We start from the raw sequence: 20,057 nt of genomic DNA, 5'->3' as shown, positions 1-20,057 counted from the left end.
CCTTGACTCTTAAGGATGCAGATACGACAATCTCCGGTGGCGGATGCTGCGTCGAGGTTGGAGAATGGGAAAACAAACCCGTGCTCGGCTCCATTACTCCACATCAATTCAAGCATCGAGCCCCGAGAGTGGAAAACAGACCAGTGTGCGGGGAAACAATGGGTCAAACTTGACCCGTCTCCCTCTCTTCTCGCTACTACCACTGAGGGAGAGGTTCAGGGGTCTCTGGTCCTGTGCTGCTGGGTTTGAAGGCAGTTGTTCCCCTGCAACCATTGGGCTTCTCGGTTTCACTTGCCTCAGGGCTGAACTGACCTGGCAGCCGGGGTCTCGGCAGTCCACGTTCTATGTGTTATTTGTTTACTTTTTTTAAAACTATTTGCACAATTTGTCCTCTTTGTACACTGGGTGTTTGTTATGTGTGGTTTTTCATGGATTCTATAGTGTTTCCTTGTTTTGTGGGTGCCTGCTGGAAGATGGATCTCAAGGTTGTACATGGTATACCTCCTTTGATAATAAGCTTGAAATTTCGAACTTTTGGGTAATCCATTATGCCAATGTGTGTTGGCATTTAGTTTCTAGTATAATGAAATGTTAGCATGATGCATGAATTTGTCAAGTGAACTATTCATCTATTTCACTGAACTAAATGTGATTTTTAAGGCTGGTTTTTCAGTAAGCTTGGTGTCAACTTTTAGATGAAAGAGCTAACATGCCAATTTCCATGTAAGTTAACTTGCAAAGTTGCTTTCTGTTAATTTTATTTTAAATGGCTTGAATATTGATCTTGATAAATATTGTATTTCATTCTCTCCAGAGGTTAATGGAGATCAATTATCTGGGTAGTGTCTATCCCACCCGAGCTGTCATTCACACCATGAAGGAAAGAAGAATGGGAAGGGTAGTCTTCGTGTCATCCCAGGCAGGACAAGTTGGGTTATTTGGATACACAGCCTATTCGCCATCCAAATTTGCTCTTCGTGGATTAGCTGAATCACTGCAAATGGAGGTACACACATCAATTTTATATTTGTATTATACGTGCTTATGGCAATTCCACCCCCCCCCTTTTTTTGTCAGGCATATGAACAGTTGACTTCCCTTATTAGATTACTTTGATCTTTGTGTGTGATATTGTTGTAGATTCAGCTTTCCTAAGGAATAGAAGGGAGCATGTGAAGAAATATATAACATGATTTTGTTCTGAGTTAGACATATAATTGCTATTGTGTTATAATTCCAATAATAATGTACTACCATAATAACATGCTATTTAAGTAACATCCTATCAGTGAGCAAGATTCTGTACTCAGATATATGTACTATATCTGTTCTACTCCATTGAAAGCCAAACATTTTGTGAGGAAGTATCACCTTTCTCTGGTTGTACATGGCACTATTCACAGGAAAACAAGGCAGGTGAGCCTGAGAATTTTTAGCTTAAGCCCTTGGCATTAGGCATTTTTGATATTTCATATATTTCAGGAATTAATTTATCTCTCAATTTAATGTTATTCAAAAAGTGACTTTTCAATTAATGTTTTTATTATTGTACATTATTTTTCTTTTCCCAAATTATTTAAAGCAACAGTGTTTCATTCCTTCAAATACCAAATTTATCACTACCTTAACAAATGATTGTGTGCAGGCAATGGTAATCATCATTGAAACTGGCCCTGGAAGCACTGCAATTGCTTTTGTAATATTATAAAACACCTTTTTCATTGCCTTGTTAATGCATCTTCCTATTGCAAGGCCTCTTATCGGTGGCCAAAATGGAGGTTTGCGGGAGGTTCACTTTTTTAACCAATGCAATATAACAGCGAATAGTTTTAATAATGCCTTTCATTAGTTGTTTTCCCCACATGTCTTGAGCATTACTTATGGAATATTAAATTCCATATAGGTAAGGGGAAGAGATTTCAGATTTGCTGATTTTGATGATTTTACATCCCCCTCCCTTTTCCTTCTGTTCAAAGTACTGTTGCCTGCTTTTGAATTTCAATCCAAAATAAGGTCCAATAAAAATCCATACTTGAATCTCCAATGAGGAGATCATGCCTATTACTCACCAAGCTGTTAATTACTGGAATGGGAAGAATGCACACTGTTTTAGTTTCCAATGATCCCATAGTACAGAAAGTTTCTCAATGAGTGTGGTTGCTCTCTGGTTTGCTAAATTTAATTTTAAGATGTACAGTACTTATTTTTGATCTGCATTTTTTGGTGTTTACAGGTGAAGCCATATAATATCTACATCACAGTTGCATACCCTCCTGACACAGACACACCTGGATTTCAGGAGGAGAATAAAGACAAGGTAAAGGCTTTTTTTTAAAAACATATTTAGCTCAGACCTCTTTATGTGCATAAATCTGTATCTGATGAATGTTCTTGTCCTCACTTCCTCCATCATTTTGTGTGTGTTGCTCAAGGTTTGCAGCATCTGTAGATGTCTTGTATTTACATATGTATGCTCTTTTAATCATTATTCATGATAAATACTTGAGAAATCTGTAATCCTAAATGAGTTTCTGTACTACAGGGTTGCTAACATTGCTCTATTTTTCCTTTCTCCATTGTTCGAAAATTTATGATAATTTTTTGCTTTTCAAACCTTTCATGTAAGAGTGTTAGCTGAATTGCCAAGATACAATAATAATAAGGTTGAGCTTTTAAGATCAAAACAAAATTAATGAGGAACAAAAATTTTCTGGTGGTAAAGAAAATGACAGCTTGTTAATGAGATCTCAGAAACATAGATAACTTTCTATACAAAGCTAATCTTTAGTGTGGGAAACCTTAGACTAAATACTTCAAAAATATTCGAAGTAGAAAAGTCTTATTTAAATTGAGTTTTTTTTATCTCAACCATGCTTGTCAATTGGGTGCAGATCTCAAATAGACTGCATAATGAACAAAAATACCTATGAATTGTTGATAGGAGATCCAAAAGTGAGGCACTTTAATTACTTGCATACCAAGTCAATTCTGTAGAATTAAAACAAAAATGAGTTAGAAAATACTTGTTTAGGTGAGAACATAGAACAGTAGAATGTAGGAACATGCCATTTGGCCCATGATGTTGGTGCTAACCACAATTTTGGTCCTAGGAACATGTATATAGCTAGGGTGCTCAAGACTTTTGTACAGTACTGTAGTAATTTCATGTATTGCACTGTACTGCCACAAAAAAAACATTTCATTACATGTGAGTGATGATAAATCTGATTCTGATATGGGTGTCTACTGTGGACTGAGAGTGGGAAGGCGGCAAGGAGTCAGAAGCATCTGAGAGACGTTCTATAATGATAAACAAAATGTTTGGATTCAAATGAGCTTGTCTGGTGTCTCAGGACTGGGTGTGTCTGCACCTGTGCCACCCCTCCCACCCTGGCTCTCCTCTGCCCCGTCCCACAACCCTCCCGCAGTGCTCCACCCTCACCATTTCTAGCATCCTTTCCTCCCACCAGATTTACAAACTGGCTCTCCACTTCACACTGATAAATACAGTATTGTGCAAAAGTCTTGGCCACCCTAGCTATATATGCCTGACACTTTTGCATGGTGCCGTGCATTCCATTGTATCTTTTGAGGACTTTCCTCATTATCCAGTTTCTGCCATCAGCAAACTTACTAATTGACCCTCCATTTTTGACCAAAACATTTATATGTATCACAAACAAGAGGTCCAAGCACTGATCCCTGTAGAATACCCCTAGTTGTAGACCTCCTGTCAGAATAAGACCCTTCCACAACTACCCTCTGTCTTGTATGGCCAAGCCACCATGGAGTCTGTGTAGCTTAATCTTCTGTTTTAACTTACTACGAAGGACTTTGTTGAATTCTTAACTAAAGTGCAATTAGACAAGATTCACTGTCCTACTCTCATCCATCACCTTATGATGAGACTCGAGATGATCAGAAACTATTTTTCAGGAATTGGAATATCCCATTATGATGGGTTTAATTTTGTATATATATGTGTGACATGCAGTGCAGAATAGGCCCTTCCAGTGCTGCCTAGCAACCCCTGATATAACCCTTGCCTAATTACACGAACAATTTACAATGAGCATTTAATCTTCCAACTGGTACATCTTTGGACTATGGGAGGAAATCCACACAGTCACAGGGAGAATGTACAAACTCCTTACAGGCTGTGACAGGAATTGAACCCAGGTTGCTGGTATCGTAAAGCTTGGTGCTAACCACTACACTATTGTACCACTTCATCGTTTATTGTACTTTCTAGCAATATGCCAACTAAGAATCTATTTTTAATGTACATTGTTATTTTAGCCTTTGGAGACCCAGATGATTTCTGAGACTTCAGGGCTATGTCAACCAGATCAAGTGGCAAAGATCATCGTAAAAGATGCTGTGGTAAGTGTGAATACATAGAAATCTTAATAAAGGACTTGTAAACTGTGGACATGGTTTCTCATGCGTAAAGCCTCCTTTGGAAAACATTAACTTACGGCTTCCCATTAACTCCTGAGACCGAGTTGGGGAAAATAAGTGGCATGAGCCTCCTGAGGTCTTGTTTAAATCTTGGATTGAAAGAATCTAAAGCTAAGGTCAGTTCTACAAAGAAGTGATGTTGACCCTTGCCACCCCCCTCCCCCCCCAACTCTTACCCCCACCCCTGGAGTAAACATTTGAGAGTTTGTATTTCAAAAACCCCTGTATATTTTTTAACTTGTACTTGATAAGTTAATTGTCTAATAAGTTCATTTAAGTTCACATCCTGTTAGGAATAGCTCTGCAATAGAATCAGTAAGTTTGGTCTTTGGTGTTTGCTTCAGAAACCATTAGCTTAAACTACAGAGACTAGAGTTTAAAAGCCCAAACTAGTTGAGATACTGGGGACTGAAATCATACTACCCTATTCTATGCGGTGTCTGTAGTGTGAATACAATAAATGTAATACTATGTGTCATTATGACAAAGAAGGAGGCCATTGGACCTGTCAAATCCATGATGCTATCCCTTTAACTTTAAATTTATTTTTAAAGACAAGTTTGGACAGGTACATGAATGGTAGGACTATGGAGGGCACTCTTGCAGATGACAACTTTGCAGGTCGATGGGAGTAGGCAGTTTAAATGGTTTTGGCATGGACTAGATGGGCTGAGTGGCCTGTTTCTGCTGTACTTTTCTATGACTCTATTTCTTTCAAGTTTACATCCTGACTTCTTTTCCAATTATTGATTATCTCCATCTACACCATTCTTGCAGACAGCAACTTTGCTACTTCATTTTAAAGATAAAACATCTCTTCCCTCAGCCTTAAATCTGTGCACTTGAGGTCTTGTATCGCAACCCAAACAAGCAGCTTTTATCTTGCTTATCTAACCCCGTTGTGGTCATGTAAACCTCAGTCAAATCTCCCCTGATGTTACTTTTGTTTCTAGGGGAAAATCCTATCTTTATAGCGAAAATCCCTTATCTCTGAACATACCTTTCATAAGTGTGCTGACCAGAACTGGACATAATGCTCAAACTGTAGCTTCACCAGAGCTTCATAAAAATTCAGCAAAACTCCCCTGTTTTCATATTTAGTGTCTGCTAACTATGAAGCTAAGATCCCTTATCCCATGCTATTTAATCTTTCAATATATTCTACTGCCTTCAGAGATCTTTGCACAGTCTGTTTGTTACTGTGTGCTCTATGTCAGAGATTCCCAACCAGGGGTCCATGAACCCCTTGATTAATGGAATTGGTCCATGCTTAAAAAAGTTAAGAATCCCTGCTCTATAGATTTGTGTTATTAAGTCTCCATTGCTTCTCCTAACTTGCAAAAACATCACCTTATACTTGTCTGTTAAGTTTCATCTGCTACTTGTTATGCCCAAGCATCTAATCTGACCATGATTAGACCATTTGCTGCTGGGTGGGAATGGGATATTGTAATTTGCCTCATTTCCAACAGCCGCACGACTTTCCCACAAGCTGCAACATTCGGGGACCAGTCTAGCCAAGCAGAGCTGGGAGCACTGAGCAGACACAATTGTCTGCTCACTCACTGAGTCGGTGAGTCTCACTGGCAGGTGCTCTTCCTGCGCTTGCTAGCTCTATAGACGACACAGCGCTGGATTGAACAAAACTAAGTATGGCTGAACTCTTTCAGTTTTGTGTTTTATATTGAGTTTTTCACTTTTTTTTTGCTGGTTGTGTGATTTTGTTTTGCATCAACCCCCCGGTTGATGTTTTTCTTTGAATGGGTTCCATGGTTTTCTTTGTTTTGTGGCTGTCTGTGGGAAGACGAATCTCAGAGTTCTAAACTGTACACATACTTTGTTTTTTTTAAAAAAAAGTATTTTAAATCCCATCATAGCTGTTTCTATAAATATCTCCCACACTTAGTTGTTAATTTCTGAAGTACAGTTTGCGTTACAAATTGTTTTCAGGGACAGAAACCTGCCATAACCTGGGGACTACCTGTATTCCTTGGATATGATTATGCAAAGATCAATGTTGATACTTTATTAGCAGCTGTATAAATAATTGTTGTGATTCTATTGGAAGCACTGATAATGGACATTTGACGGAAGGATGGTAGGACAGAGGTATGAGGAGAGATGAGATTCATGTTCACTGGAGTTTGGAGAAACAACAGGGGATCTCATAGAGAAAGCTAATTCTAATTGGATGAATTGGTCTTGATTCAGGGATGTTCTCAATATCTGTTAAATCCTGAACCAGAGATTACAGCCTTGGGGATTGTCATAGAAGGAAGAATAAGTCATATCTATATATCTCTAGAGTGCCTAAGACTTTTGCACAATACTGTTTTTGTCAATATGGAGCAGAGAGCAAGTTTGTAACTGTTAGGAATGGCGAGGATGGAGCGCCACAGGAAGGGTGTGGGACAGGTGGCAGAGGAGGAGTGCTGGGATGGGGTGTGGCACAGGTGCGGAGACACCAGGCAAGGTCATTTTATTCCAAACTGCTGGTTTATTGATCATTACAGAATGTCTCTCTGGTGCTTCCCGCTTGCTCACCTCTCCCTGCCCCCTTCCCAGTCTCAGTCCACAATACACACCCATATCAGAATCAGATTTATTGTCATAATTGTTTTTTTGCGGCAGCAGTACAGTATGATACATAACATTTCTTTTAAACCATCAATTTTGGATAAGGCCTTTTTAATTTGGAAAACCAAGGGAATTATAACTTTTTCAGATTTGTTTTTAGGGGACTGTTTAATGTCTTTTTCTCAGTTAGCAGATAAATATGATTTATCTAATATACACTTTTTTAGATATTTACAAATTAGGAATTTTTTACGTGGTTTGTTACCAAATTACCGTTCTGCTTATCCACCTAATATGATAGATGTTCTCTTTCAGTTTAAACCATTTCAACAAGGGTTGATAGCCATGATCTATAAACGGTTATTGAGTTTACGAATGATATCTAACGATAACATTAAACGCGCTTGGGAATTGGAACTTCAAGAGTCGTTTTCAGATATTCAATGGAGTAAAATTTTTCATTTGGTTAACAACTCATCTACTTGTGCCTGTCATTCCTTGATACAGTTCAAGGTAGTGCACCGGCCCATATGTCAAAGCTTATACTGGCGCGTATTTTCTCCAATATTAATCCTATTTGTGACAGATGTAATACTGAGTTGGCCACTTTAACTCATATGTATTGGCCTTGTATAAAGCTAGATAACCTTTGGAGAGATGTTTTTAAAACACTATCAAGAGTTTTGGATTTGGATCTACAACCTCACTTGCTTACAGCAATTTTTGGGATTATCCCATCCGTAGCAGGAAATATTCCTGTTTCTGCTCAACGTATGATAGCCTTTTTGACCTTACTGGCCAGGAGAGCCATTTTATGGAAGTGGAAGGATTCTGATCCACCTACGGTCTTTTATTGGCTCTCCTCCATCATGTCCTGTTTAAGTTTAGAGAAAATAAGAAGTTGGACATCTGATACATCCTTTAAATTTGAACAAATATGGACCTTTTATCCAATATTTTCATTTAATTTGATTTATTACTCTTTTAAGTTTTTTTTTCGAGGTTGTAGATTTGATCAGAAAGTTTTTCTCTCCTTTTTTTTGGTTGTATCCTCAAAATGGACTGCCCAGTCCCTTTTTATTTTGTTTGTTCTGTTTTTTTTTATATAGTGTAGTGGGGTTTTTTTTCTTTCTATTTAAAACCCTTTTTTTTCCTTTCTCCTTTTAACTGGTAAGAGGAGAATTGTTATTTTCTTTTTTTTATTATATATTTTATACTAGTTTAACAATATGATTTTGACAGTGTCTAATTTTGGTTACTGATATATATATATATATATTTGAACTAATTTTCCTCTTGATTGTATTTGATTGTATCTATGTTTTTTAAATCAATAAAAAGATTAATAAATAAAGAAGATTTCTAGATACATACCCAAGACTTTTTGCACTATGCTGTAGATACAACATTAAAGGGATAACAGTGGAACAAGGTATTGAAGTAAATAATTAGCCAGAGTTATACTGAATGGTGAAGAGGGCCCAAAGTACCAAATGGTTGGCTCTAGTGTCTATGTTTCTAAGCTATCACAGAAAAGAAATCTGTTGCAGCAATTGTAAATGTCGTTTTTTCTTCTTCTCCAATGAATAGCAAGGAAATTTTAACAGTTCAGTTGGATCTGATGGATACATGTTATCTTCTCTCACCTGTGGTATGTCTCCTGTCACCACTATTACAGAAGGTCTTCAGCAGGTATGTCATTGCGTTTACATATTTTTTTCTTATAAATGAAGTGTGAACAAGAATTCATGAATTTTAATTCCAGACTTTGTAAAATATTGTAAAAAAAATTATATAATAACTGGTAATTTTTTTCCCACTTTCTCTGAAACTTTGCAGATTTTGGTCTCTGGTTCATTAGAGCTGTGCACAGAAACGAAGTTTGGTGTGTAGCGGTGCGTGTGCATATAGACATTGTCATCTCTCGAAGTGTAAAGACTAGATATCATATTCCACCTTACCTCTTGCCCTAATCATTTCAAATTTGTGTGCTGGTAAATAGTTACATGATTATTCTTGTGACATTCTCATCTTTCGGTACAAGGACATCCCTTTAAAACAGGTGAGGAGGAATTTCTTTAGCCAGAGGGTGGTGAATCTGCTAAATTTATGGCCACAGGCCGCTGTGGAGGCCTATTTATTGGGTATATTTAAAATGGAGGTTGGTAGGTTCTTGGTTAATAAGGGAGTGTCAAAGATTAGGAGAGAAGGCAATAGAATGGAGTTGAGAGGGATAATAAATCAGCCTTAGTGAGATGGCAGAGCAAACTCAATGGGCCAAATGACCTAATTCTGTTCCTATGCCTTTTGATCTTTTCCATGTTTTGCTGCTGCTGTTCAAATTTTTTTTTTTAAAAAATTCACATCAGAATCAGAATTACTTTCTTGCCAGTTTGTGAAACGTACCAGAATTGATTGTGATTTGGTGCCGAGCATAAAACACAGGAGAATACCTTAACAGACAACAGGATACCAACTAACATTGTACAGGACACTAGCGCAAACAACCATGAGCAATCAGCAATCAGCAGAATGTTCAGAAGTGCAAACATCAATAATCATAGATAATCTCTTTTGATTTGTAGAGTTTTTACAAATTCAGGGGAAGTGAACTGTGCAAAAGCTTCCAGTGTCTATTCCCTCACTTTCAACAAATGTCTTGACTTTTTTTTGATGTTCAAAGCACTTCAGATGCTAGAAATCTGAAATAATTTTGGGAATATCTGACCCCACTGTTTTTTTTTCAAAAATCATCTTGTTTCCTTTTTAATACCATATTAGCATATTTTATTGGAAGAGTCCCTGATTAATATATGGATTGTCATTGTATAGTATGTATTTTCAAATCCATTTATACACTTGTAGTGTCTTCCATGACTGAAGTAATCTTTATGAGGTTCCTTAACTTTAGAGTAACCAGCTCCTACCCCAAGGCTCCAGGTTCTGATGTGGTTGACAAAGTGAGTAACCAAGACTGCAACATGTGAGGCAGGAGGTGCTTGATGGGACAGGCAGATAGGCAGTGGTACCTATACTTATGGTGGAACTCTGTATGTTCCCAACCAGGACTAAAAGTCATAAATACAAGAGATTCTGCAGATGCTGGTGTAGTGTATTTAACATTTCAGGAATATTGTAAATATATTGCTTAAGCACTCTTTGTATACATAATTCATGATTGGTTATATGAAAGATGTACATGAATGGTGTACATCATTGCACCACCATGTCAAATGTGAATGCCTCACTAAAGAAAACTAAGTAATCAGTAAAGGGCTGAAGGAAATTGAAAGAGCAGTGGACCATGGGAGAAAGGGAAGGAGGTGGGGAACTAGAGGGAGTGATGGGCAGACGAGAAGAGAAGCGGGGAGAGGAGAGCCAAAATGGGGAATGGAGAAAGAGAATGAGGGAGGGGTAGAAATTACTGGGGGTGGGGGAAGGGAGAGAAAGGACTGTAAGTTCTTTATTCTGAATGCTGCATCATTTTGAGCAGACATGATATATAGGTCCACAATTAAGTGGGATGTTGCATTTTTTTCAAGGAGGTTTTGGGAGCATCCTTCATATCTTCTTCCGTCTGCCTTGTGATCTCATGACGTGATGGAGCTTGGGGTAGACTCCATATAAACTGGGGAGTCTGCTGTCAAGCATGCAAATGTGGGGGCCCGTGGTTTGAATATGGCAGAGAGAAATGAAAAGCCTCCACGCTCCATAGCGTACCGGTTAGTGATGGTATTACAGATCGGGGCATTGGTATTCTGAGTTCAACTCTGATGCTGTTCGTAAGGGTTTTGTATGTTCCCTCCCCGTGAATGCATGGGTTTCCTCTGGGTGCTTTGGTTTCCTCCAGCACTCCAAAAACAAGCCGGATAGTAGGTTAGTTGGTCATTGTGAATTTCCTGTGATTAGGCGAGGGTTAAATAGGTGGGTATGGCTCGTTGAGCTGGAAGGGCCTGTTCTGTGCTGTATCTTTAAATAAAATAAATGTTAAAAGGCTCCAGCAGTATGGTGCTGCATCAGGTAATCAGTAAATCTGTTGTTTAGCCTTCTGAAAGGAAGTTTCACTACCTCATGCTTGAAGCCTATCTGCTTTCTAGAATGGGTGTGGTACATCATAGAAACAGCCTTTTTGACCCACTATTTCCATGCTGCCTGTTGTGCACACTGAAACTAATTCCATTTACCTGGGTCAGATCAGGGCTTTTGCATTTTAGCAATCCAAGAACTAGTCTAGATTATCCTTAAATATTGGGTCAGTATCTGCCTCAACCACCACCTTTGTGGGGAAGAAAATCCTATTCTGAACCACCGATTATTAGCATTAAACCTATGCCCACTTGTTTTCAACACACCCTCGTGGGGAGAAAGCCTGCTTTTCCCCGAGGGACTTCCTATTCTGTTACCCTGGTTTGTTAGATGCCCAATTTAATTTTATCTCCCTTTGGAACCTGAAAAGAGATTTCTGATCTGCCTTGCAGTTTAGAGCTGTGTGCATTGACAAATCACATTAATTGCTACAATAAAGGGGTGTTTGTGATTGCTTTACACAGCTAAGCAATATTTTGTGTTTCATGTTTGAAATCAAATCCATGGTTTCTGGATTCCAAAGTTCAGAGTAAATTTATTATCAAGGTACACGTATGTCATCATATATAACCCTGTGATTTATTTTCTTGTGGGCATACTCAATAAATCCATAGAATAATAACCATAACAGAATCGTGAAAGACTGCACCAATTTGGGCGTTCAACCACTGTGCAAAAGGCAACAAACTGAACAAATACAAAAAGAAAGAAGTAACAATAATAAATAAATAAATAAATAAGCAATAAATATGGAGAACATGAAAATGAAGAGCCCTTGAAAATGAATCCGTAGGTTGTGGGAACATTTCAATGATGGAGCAGATGAAGTTATCCCCTCTGGTTCAAGAGCCTGATGGTTGAGGAGTAATAACTGTTCCAAGAACCTCATGGTCTGAGGCTTGAGGCTCCAGTATCACCTTCCTTGTGGCAGCAGTGAGAAGAAGAGAGGATGTCCTGGGTGGTAGGGGTCCCCGATGATGGATGCTTCTTTCCTGTGAAAACGTTTCATGCAGATGTGCTCAAAGGTGGGGAAGGCTTCACACGTGATGCACTGGGCCGTATCCACTACTTCTTGAGAAATTTTCTGCTCAAGGGCATTGGTGCTTCCCTACCAGGCTTTGATGCAGCCGGTCCAGCACATATCTAAAGAAGTTCGTCAAAGTGTTAAATGTCATGTCAGATCTCCACAAACTCCTAAGGAAGTTGAGGTGCTGCTGTGCTTTCTTTGTAATTGCACTTGTGTGCTGGGCTGAAGACAGGTCCTCTGAAATAGTAACACCTTGGAACTTAAAGTTGCTGAACCTCTCTCCCTCTGATCCTCCAGTGAGTGGAGGATAAAACAGCTGTTTTGCCCTTTTGACCATGTACTGCTTCTGTTCTACTTGAGTATCTGGTGCACCGTTGGCCAAGTTCACCTATTGAACTATCTGCTGCCATTGCAGTTGAGGTCATGCTTCAACTGTCTAATGAAGCGGATTACTGCAAACCTTAGAGAGGAAGAAAATGACCTAGGTTCCTAATTCTGCTTCCTCTCTGACTTAGACCGCACTTGGAGTAGTGTGAGCACCCTTGGGACCTTTATGTAAGCAAGGATGTGCTGGCGTTGGACAGAGTCCAGATGAATTTTATGAAGATGATCCCAGGAATGAAAGGGTTAACATATGAGGAGTTGACATGTATGTGTCTGGGCTGTACTCACTGGAGTTTAGAAGTATGGAGATGGGGGGGGGGAATGTCATTGAAATCTACTAAATATTGAAAAGCCTAGATTGGATGTGGAACCTCAGAATAGAAGAACATCCATTTAGAACAGAGATGAGGAAGAACTTATTTAGCCAAATGGTGGTGAAGCTATGGAATTCATTGCCACAAGTGGCAATGGAGGCCAAATCATTGGGTATATTTAAAGTGAAGGTCAATAGACACTTGATTAGTAAGGGTGTCAAAGGTTACGGGGAGAATTAGGTTGAGAGGGAATGACGACACAGACTCAATGGGCTCCTACATTTTATGGTTTTAGGGGATTAATGATGAGGAGGTGTACAAGATTATGTTAGACCAACTGGTTTCGTGGATTTTCTGCAACACATAACTTTGCACTCAACGTCAGTAAGACCAAGGAATTCATTATGGATTTCAGGTAAGGTAAATTGAGGGAATCACACCAGTTCTCATCGAGGGATCAGAGGTGGATAAGGTGAGCATTTTCAAGTTCCTGGGTGTCAGCCTCTGTGAGGGTGTATCCTGGGCCCAGAATACTGATGCAATTACAAAGAAGGCATGACAGCAGTGGTATTTGGTTCGGAGTTTGAGGAGAATTCGTATATCACCAAAGACTCTCACAAATTTCTGCAGATATACCTTGGTGCATCTGTAGAAGTTCTAACCGGTTGTATCACCATTTGGTGCAAAGGGGCCACTGCGCAGGATCAGAAAAAGCTGCAGAAAATTGTAAACTCAGCCAGTTCCACCATAGGCACTGATCTCCCTAGCATCCAGAATACCTTCAAAAAGTGATGACTCCAAAAGGCGGCATCCATCACTAAGGACCCCCATCACCCAGGACATGCTCGCTTTTCATTATAACCATCAGGGAGGAGGTACACACGCTCAATGTTTCAGGAACAGCTTCTTCCCCTCTGCCACTAGATTTCTGAATGGACAATGAACCCATGTACACTACCTCAGTATTTTTCCACTCTTTTTGCAGTATGTAATTTATTATAGGTTATAGATTTTATTACTATGTATTGCCATGTACTGCTGTTGTGAAGCAACAAATTTCACGACATATGCCAGTGACATTTAACCTGATTTTGATTCTAAGGTAGAGCAGAAGTTGAGAAGCTGCTCCTCAGGATTTGAATCTTGTTGCTCTTATAAATGAAGGTCACAGATGAGCATTTTTGTCTCTATCTAACTGGTGAGAAGTTTGATTCCAAGTCATTCAATTAAGCTGATTAAGTCATATTAAAACTTAAATTAAAATTTGCAGTCATCCTCAGACTCTGAACAAATGTAATTTGCCTACAAATTTAGAAATCTTTTCCCAGCTTTAGGTTGGTATCTTTTCAGTCACCTCAAAGTCACAGGGTTATTTGTGACCTTCGAGATGATACAGCCTGGTATAATTTTTATATTTGTATTATCATTTACCGTAATCCCATAGTTGAGATGTCATCTTCCTTTCAGTACTCAGTTTAGTTTTATAGGGAAAGAGTTAATCATTAAATCCATGAGAGATCAAAATTATCAGTAATACTTGCCAAGATTAAAACTAATTCAGGACTTATAGGTTCGGGTATATTGGTCATAGGCACAAAATACTGCATGCAGTAAAACTCTTGATTATCTGTTATCCAACTGTTTGGGAATCGCAGAGCTCTCACACCTGGTTCACCAAATGATATATCCAGCATTCCTTTGAAATTCAGAATTCATGGAAATGATTGTAATACTGTGTAATATCCATGAAAATCGTGTTGCGATATTAACAGGCATAACGGGCAGAAAAATTTGCCTGGTCATACCAAAGGCCCAGGTGTGTGGGACAAAACAAATACAAATCATGCTCTGTTCTTTGAAAATCTCAAGAGGATAGACTGATGTTTTCTTTTCACTGTTTTCTTCCTCCCAGTCTTACTTGGTCTCTATGTAACCATTTTTTTTTTCTTTAGTCCCTCCATAAGACATGGAGAGCAGAATTAGGATATCAAGCCCATTGGGTCCACTTCACGATTCTATCATGGCTGATTTATTTTTCACCCTTTCTTCTCCTCATAACTATTCTTGACCTTACTAATCAAGAACCTATCAACCTCTGCTTTACATATACCCAATGGCTTGGCCTCCGCAGCCATTTGGTGGCAATGAATTTCCGCAGATTCAACACACTGGCTAAAGAACTTCCTCCTCATGTCTGTTCTAAAGAGGCTGTGCCCTCTAGTCCCAGACTGTTCCACAAATGGAAACGTCCTCTCTGCATCCAGTCTAGGCTTTTCAATATTTGGTAGGTTTTCAATGACATCGCTCCCTCGTTCTTCTAAACTCTAGCAAGTATAGGCCCCAGAGCCATCAAACACTCCTCATACATTAAACCCTTTCATTCTTGGGTCATTCTTATAAATTTCTCTGGATCCTCTCCAATGCCAGCGGTATCTTTTCTGAGATAATGGGCCCAAAACTAGTCTTAAACACTAAGTATCAATCTGATAAACCCTACCTTTAGTTATTTTCAGATTCAGATTTATTTATCACACATACATCAAAAGTACAGTGAAATACTTTGTTTGCATTAACAACCGACACACCCAAGGATGTACTAGCGGGCAGCCTGCAGGTGTCACCAACAGGTTGTTGCTGTGCCCACAAAGCCACACAGCGCAGAAGCATCAACAACAATGACAACAGAACAAAGCAAACCCCTTTCCCCACCCCTCCCCCTACACACACACACACTCTCTCTCTCACTCTCTCTCACTCTCTCTCACTCTCTCTCACTTTCTCTCACTCTCTCTCACTCTCTCTCACTCTCTCTCACTCCTCTCACTCCCTCTCCCCTCTCCCTCTCCCCTCTCCCTCTCCCCTCTCCCTCTCCCCTCTCCCTCTCCCCTCTCCCTCTCCCCTCCCCCTCTCCCTCTCCCCTCTCCCTCTCTCCCTCTCCCTCTCCCTCTCCCCTCTCCCCTCTCCCTCTCCCCTCTCCCCTCTCCCTCTCCCCTCTCCCCTCTCCCCTCTCCCTCTCCCCCTCTCTCCTCTCCCCTCTCCCTCTCCCCTCTCCCTCTCCCCTCTCCCTCTCCCCTCTCCCCTCTCCCCTCTCCCCTCTCCCCTCTCTGCCCTCTCCCCTCTCCCCTCTCCCCCTCTCCCCTCTCCCTCTCTCCCCTCTCCCCTCTCCCCTCCTCCCCTCTCCCCTCTCCCCTCTCCCCTCTCCCCTCTCCCCTCATCCCCTCTCCCCTCTCCCCTCTCCCCCTCTCCCCTCTCCCCTCTCCCCTCTCTCCCCTCTCCCCCTCTCCCCTCTCCCCTCTCCCCTCTCCCCCTCTCCCCTCTCCCCTCTCTCCCCTCTCCCTCTCCCCTCTCCCCTCTCCCCTCTCCCCTCCTCCCCTCTCCCTCTCCCCTCTCCCCTCTCCCCTCTCCCCTCTCCCCTCTCCCCTCTCCCTCTCCCCTCTCCCTCTCCTCCTCTCCCCTCTCCCCTCTCCCCTCTCTCCCTCTCCCCTCTCCCTCTCCCCTCTCCCTCTCTCCCCCTCTCCCTCTCCCCTCTCCCTCTCTCCCTCTCCCTCTCCCTCTCCCTCTCCTCCCCTCTCCCTCTCCCTCTCCCTCTCTCCCTCTCCCTCTCCCTCTCTCCCCTCTCCCTCTCCCCTCTCCCTCTCTCCCCTCTCCCCTCTCCCCTCTCCCCTCTCCCCTCTCCCCTCTCCCCTCTCCCCCTCTCCCTTCTCCCCTCTCCCCTCTCTCCCCTCTCCCCTCTCCCCTCTCCCCTCTCCCCTCTCCCCTCTCTCCCCTCTCCCCTCTCCCCTCTCCCCTCTCCCCTCTCCCCTCTCCCCTCTCCTCCCTCTCCCCTCTCCCCTCTCTCCCCCTCTCCCCTCTCCCCTCTCCCCTCTCCCCTCCTCCCCTCTCCCCTCTCCCCTCTCCCCTCTCCCCTCTCCCCTCTCCCCTCTCCCTCTCCCCTCTCCCCTCTCCCCTCTCCCTTCTCCCCTCTCCCCTCTCCCCTCTCCCCTCTCTCCCCTCTCCCCTCTCCCCTCTCCCCTCTCCCTCTCCCCTCGTCCCCTCTCCCCTCTCCCCTCTCCCCTCTCCCCTCTCTCCCCTCTCCCCTCTCCCCTCTCCCCTCTCCCCTCTCCCCTCTCCCTCTCCCCTCTCCCCTCTCCCCTCTCCCCCCTCCCCCCTCCCCCCTCCCCCCTCCCCCTCCCCTCTCCACTCTCCACTCTCCACTCTCCACTCTCACACACTCCAACCCCCAGTATAGGTCACTTCTAGGCCTTTAGTCCTTGGCCCAGGACCCTTGGGCATTAGGCCTCCAACCTCCCTGCAGATTCAGAGAGCCTCTACCTCAGGATTCACCAACTTCAGTCTTTGCCCTTCGGGCCTTTACCTCCGGAATCACCAAGCGCTAGGCTTTGACCTTTGGCTTTGGGCTTATTTATTAGTTTTGTTTATCTTGCAGTTTGAGTAGTTCTCTAACAGTCTCATATCTTGTATTATAGACTGAGGCGTGCCTCAAGTGGGGGTCCTCACTCATAGTCTAACACTCCAGCACATAAGCTGACTGCCTGCGTCACTCTTTATGAGTATGTAGACTTGTTGAGCCAAGTAAGTGACAGATACTTCAAGCTAGAACAAAGTCCCTCCTTCATTTCCTATCTCTCAGTCAGTGCTGTACTCCTGATTAACACACACACAATGCTGGAGGAACTCAGCAGGCCAGGCAGCATCCACAGAAATGGATAAACAGTTGATACTTCAGCCTAAAATCTTTCTTCCGGAATGGTAAGGAAGAGGGAAAGTGCCAGAATTAAAAGATGGGGGGGAGGATAGCTAGAAGGTGATATGTGAAGCCAGGTGGGTAGGAAAGGTAAAGGGCCGGAGATGAAGGAATCTGATAGGAGAATGAACCGTAGGAGAAAGGGAAGGAGGAGGGGACTCAGAGGGAGGTGATCGGCAGCTGAGAAGAGGTAAGAGGCCAGAGTGGGGAATAGAAGAAGGGAGGGTGAGCAAAGTTTTTTTTAACTGGAAGGAGGAATCAATATTCATGCCATCAGTTGGAGCCTACCCAATCAGAAGATAAGGCGTTGCTCCTCCACCCTGAAGGTGGCCTCATCGTGACACAAGAGGAGGCCATGGACTGACATCTTGGAACTGGAATGGGGATTGGAATTAAAATGCCACCAGTTTATTCGTTTGAAGTACCACACTGAGCAAGTTCCTGGTTGATTTAATGCTGTCAGAGTGCTTTCAATATAATACCATGACCTAAATTAGTGCCCCGAACTTCATGTTTTGCAGGCTTTAAACAGTGTTCAATTCTAGCATATTACTTTTCAATTAGTGTATTTTTTTAACTGAGTAATGATGATGATTGGGTTCCTGCCTTCAGACTATTTTAAAACAGCTATTTTATACATTTGTATTTGCTCTAACAACTTATAAAGCTCTTCCATTACAGTAACAGTAATGCATTAAGGCACATTTATGTAGGCATACACATTTAAAACCCGGGCTTGAAAAGAGATGTAAGCATTTTGATTGCTTGTATAGCATGGCTAAAAAGCAAAGGATGCCATATATGAACTTATAGGAGCATATATCTGTGTGGATAGATTTGTGAGTACAGGTTTCCCCTGCCATCTGAAGGTAGAGCGTTCCTATGAAATGGTTCATAAGCCGGAATGTCGTAAAGCGAAGAAAAAATTACCATTTATTTATATGGGAAAATTTTGTGAGCGTTCGCAGACCCAAAAATAACCTATCAAATCATGCCAAATAACACGTAAAAATACACAGCCGATATAAAGTAGAAATAATATATGTACAGTGTAGTATCACTTACGGGAATCGGGAAGACAGCGCAGAGCACACTGATGATGGTGTGTTAGGCTGAGTTGTCGGAGTTTGGGTGGTGCAGTGGCCCCCACCCTCCAGGCAGCGACCCCGATACCGATCTGCGAAGCATGCAGGAGTACAGCGGTAGCCAGGAGGCATCCAGCACGTCTTTAAGAAAAAAGCCAAAATAAACAAGCTAATTAATTAGGTGCCGCCTGGCACGTAATTAATTAGCTTGTTTATTTCAGCTTTTTTTCTTAAAAATGTGCTGTGTGCCTCCTGGCTACCGCTGCATTCTCCGTGGATCGGTATCTGTCCGCGACCTGGGAGCTGGGGTGGTGGGACACTGGGGTGGCATCTCATCGTCGTCTGTTTCCATTGGGGCAGGCAGGTCACCTTCTCCTATGACTGCCCACCTTGATGTCGAAGGTCGAGGTTCGTCGTCTGCTGTGGCTGATGTGGAAGGCTCGCTTGACTGCTTAGCCTCGCACATTTTTCTGTCACACAGTTCTTTGGTAAGGACTCAAACCATCTTGCAAATATGCCCTAAACTGAAGTACCCTTTCAAAATTAAAGTCGTACTTTATCATTACTCATTTGGTTTCGATTGTTATCCTTTCCTCTTCCAATTGTGTCAGCTCTTCATCTATCAGTTCTTGGTCATGGGATGCCAAAACCTCTTCAACATCATCTTCGTCAGCTTCCACAAGCCAAACTCACTTTGTCCTTACTTCGTTCACCACGATCGAAACGCTTAATTATGTCTAGTTTTACGCTAAGTGTAACACCCTTACAAGCTCTTTTAGGCTTTTCCGATACCTTAGAACTCATCTTGCTAACGGCTGCTCACAGACACGTGTTTAAGCGATGCTGGCGAGAATGCCGTTCCGAATCCGGGGGAGAGTGGCTGCTCGGGGTGCATGCTGCCTTTTTTTCCACGCACTGCTTTTTTTCGTAACAGTGAAAACACCTTCTGTTAGCGAAAACAGGGTTACTAACATAGGTCTTTTGTAACAGTGAGGTTTCGTAAAGCGAACATTCAAAAAGCGGGGGACACCTGTATGTGTATATTGACTTCACTTGTTCTTATTTCAGAGATGGTGCATGAATCGTATCACTGACGTTGTGAAGTTTGTTTTGCTGCAGCAATACAGTGCGATATGCTAAAAAATACTAAGTTACAATAAGATGTATTATTTTTTAAGAAGTATCTAAAAATGGAGCAAAATGGTAGGTACTGTTCACGGGTTCAGGGACTGTTCAGATATCTGATGGCGGAGGGAGGCTGATCCTAGAGTATTGAGTCTTCGGGCTCCTGTACCTTCTCTCTGATGGTGGTAGTAATGAGAAGAGAACGTGTCCTGGGTGCTGGGGGTCCTTAGTAATGAATGCTGCCTTCTCGAGGC

The 20,057-nt window shown here is 42.0% G+C and overlaps 1 protein-coding gene across 3 annotated transcripts in view; it reads left to right on the top strand.

The window, feature by feature from the left end:
- Positions 1-20,057, top strand: part of kdsr (3-ketodihydrosphingosine reductase) — a 58,072-nt gene that overhangs the window by 20,531 nt on the left and 17,484 nt on the right. For 2 of the 3 annotated variants that reach the window (XM_072283259.1, XM_072283258.1), the window contains exons 6-9: positions 815-1,006; positions 2,234-2,317; positions 4,300-4,383; positions 8,629-8,730. In XM_072283259.1, coding sequence (XP_072139360.1) covers positions 815-1,006; positions 2,234-2,317; positions 4,300-4,383; positions 8,629-8,730 — 462 coding nt within the window. Of the gene's footprint in view, positions 1-814; positions 1,007-2,233; positions 2,318-4,299; positions 4,384-8,628; positions 8,731-8,877; positions 9,216-20,057 lie in introns of those variants that run through there. The other variant, XM_072283260.1, reaches the window with a different exon arrangement.

The sequence above is a fragment of the Mobula birostris genome, chromosome 19 (assembly GCF_030028105.1).
Source record: "Mobula birostris isolate sMobBir1 chromosome 19, sMobBir1.hap1, whole genome shotgun sequence".
NCBI classification, from domain to species: domain Eukaryota; kingdom Metazoa; phylum Chordata; class Chondrichthyes; order Myliobatiformes; family Myliobatidae; genus Mobula; species Mobula birostris.
This window is presented reverse-complemented; position numbering and strand designations above follow the sequence as displayed.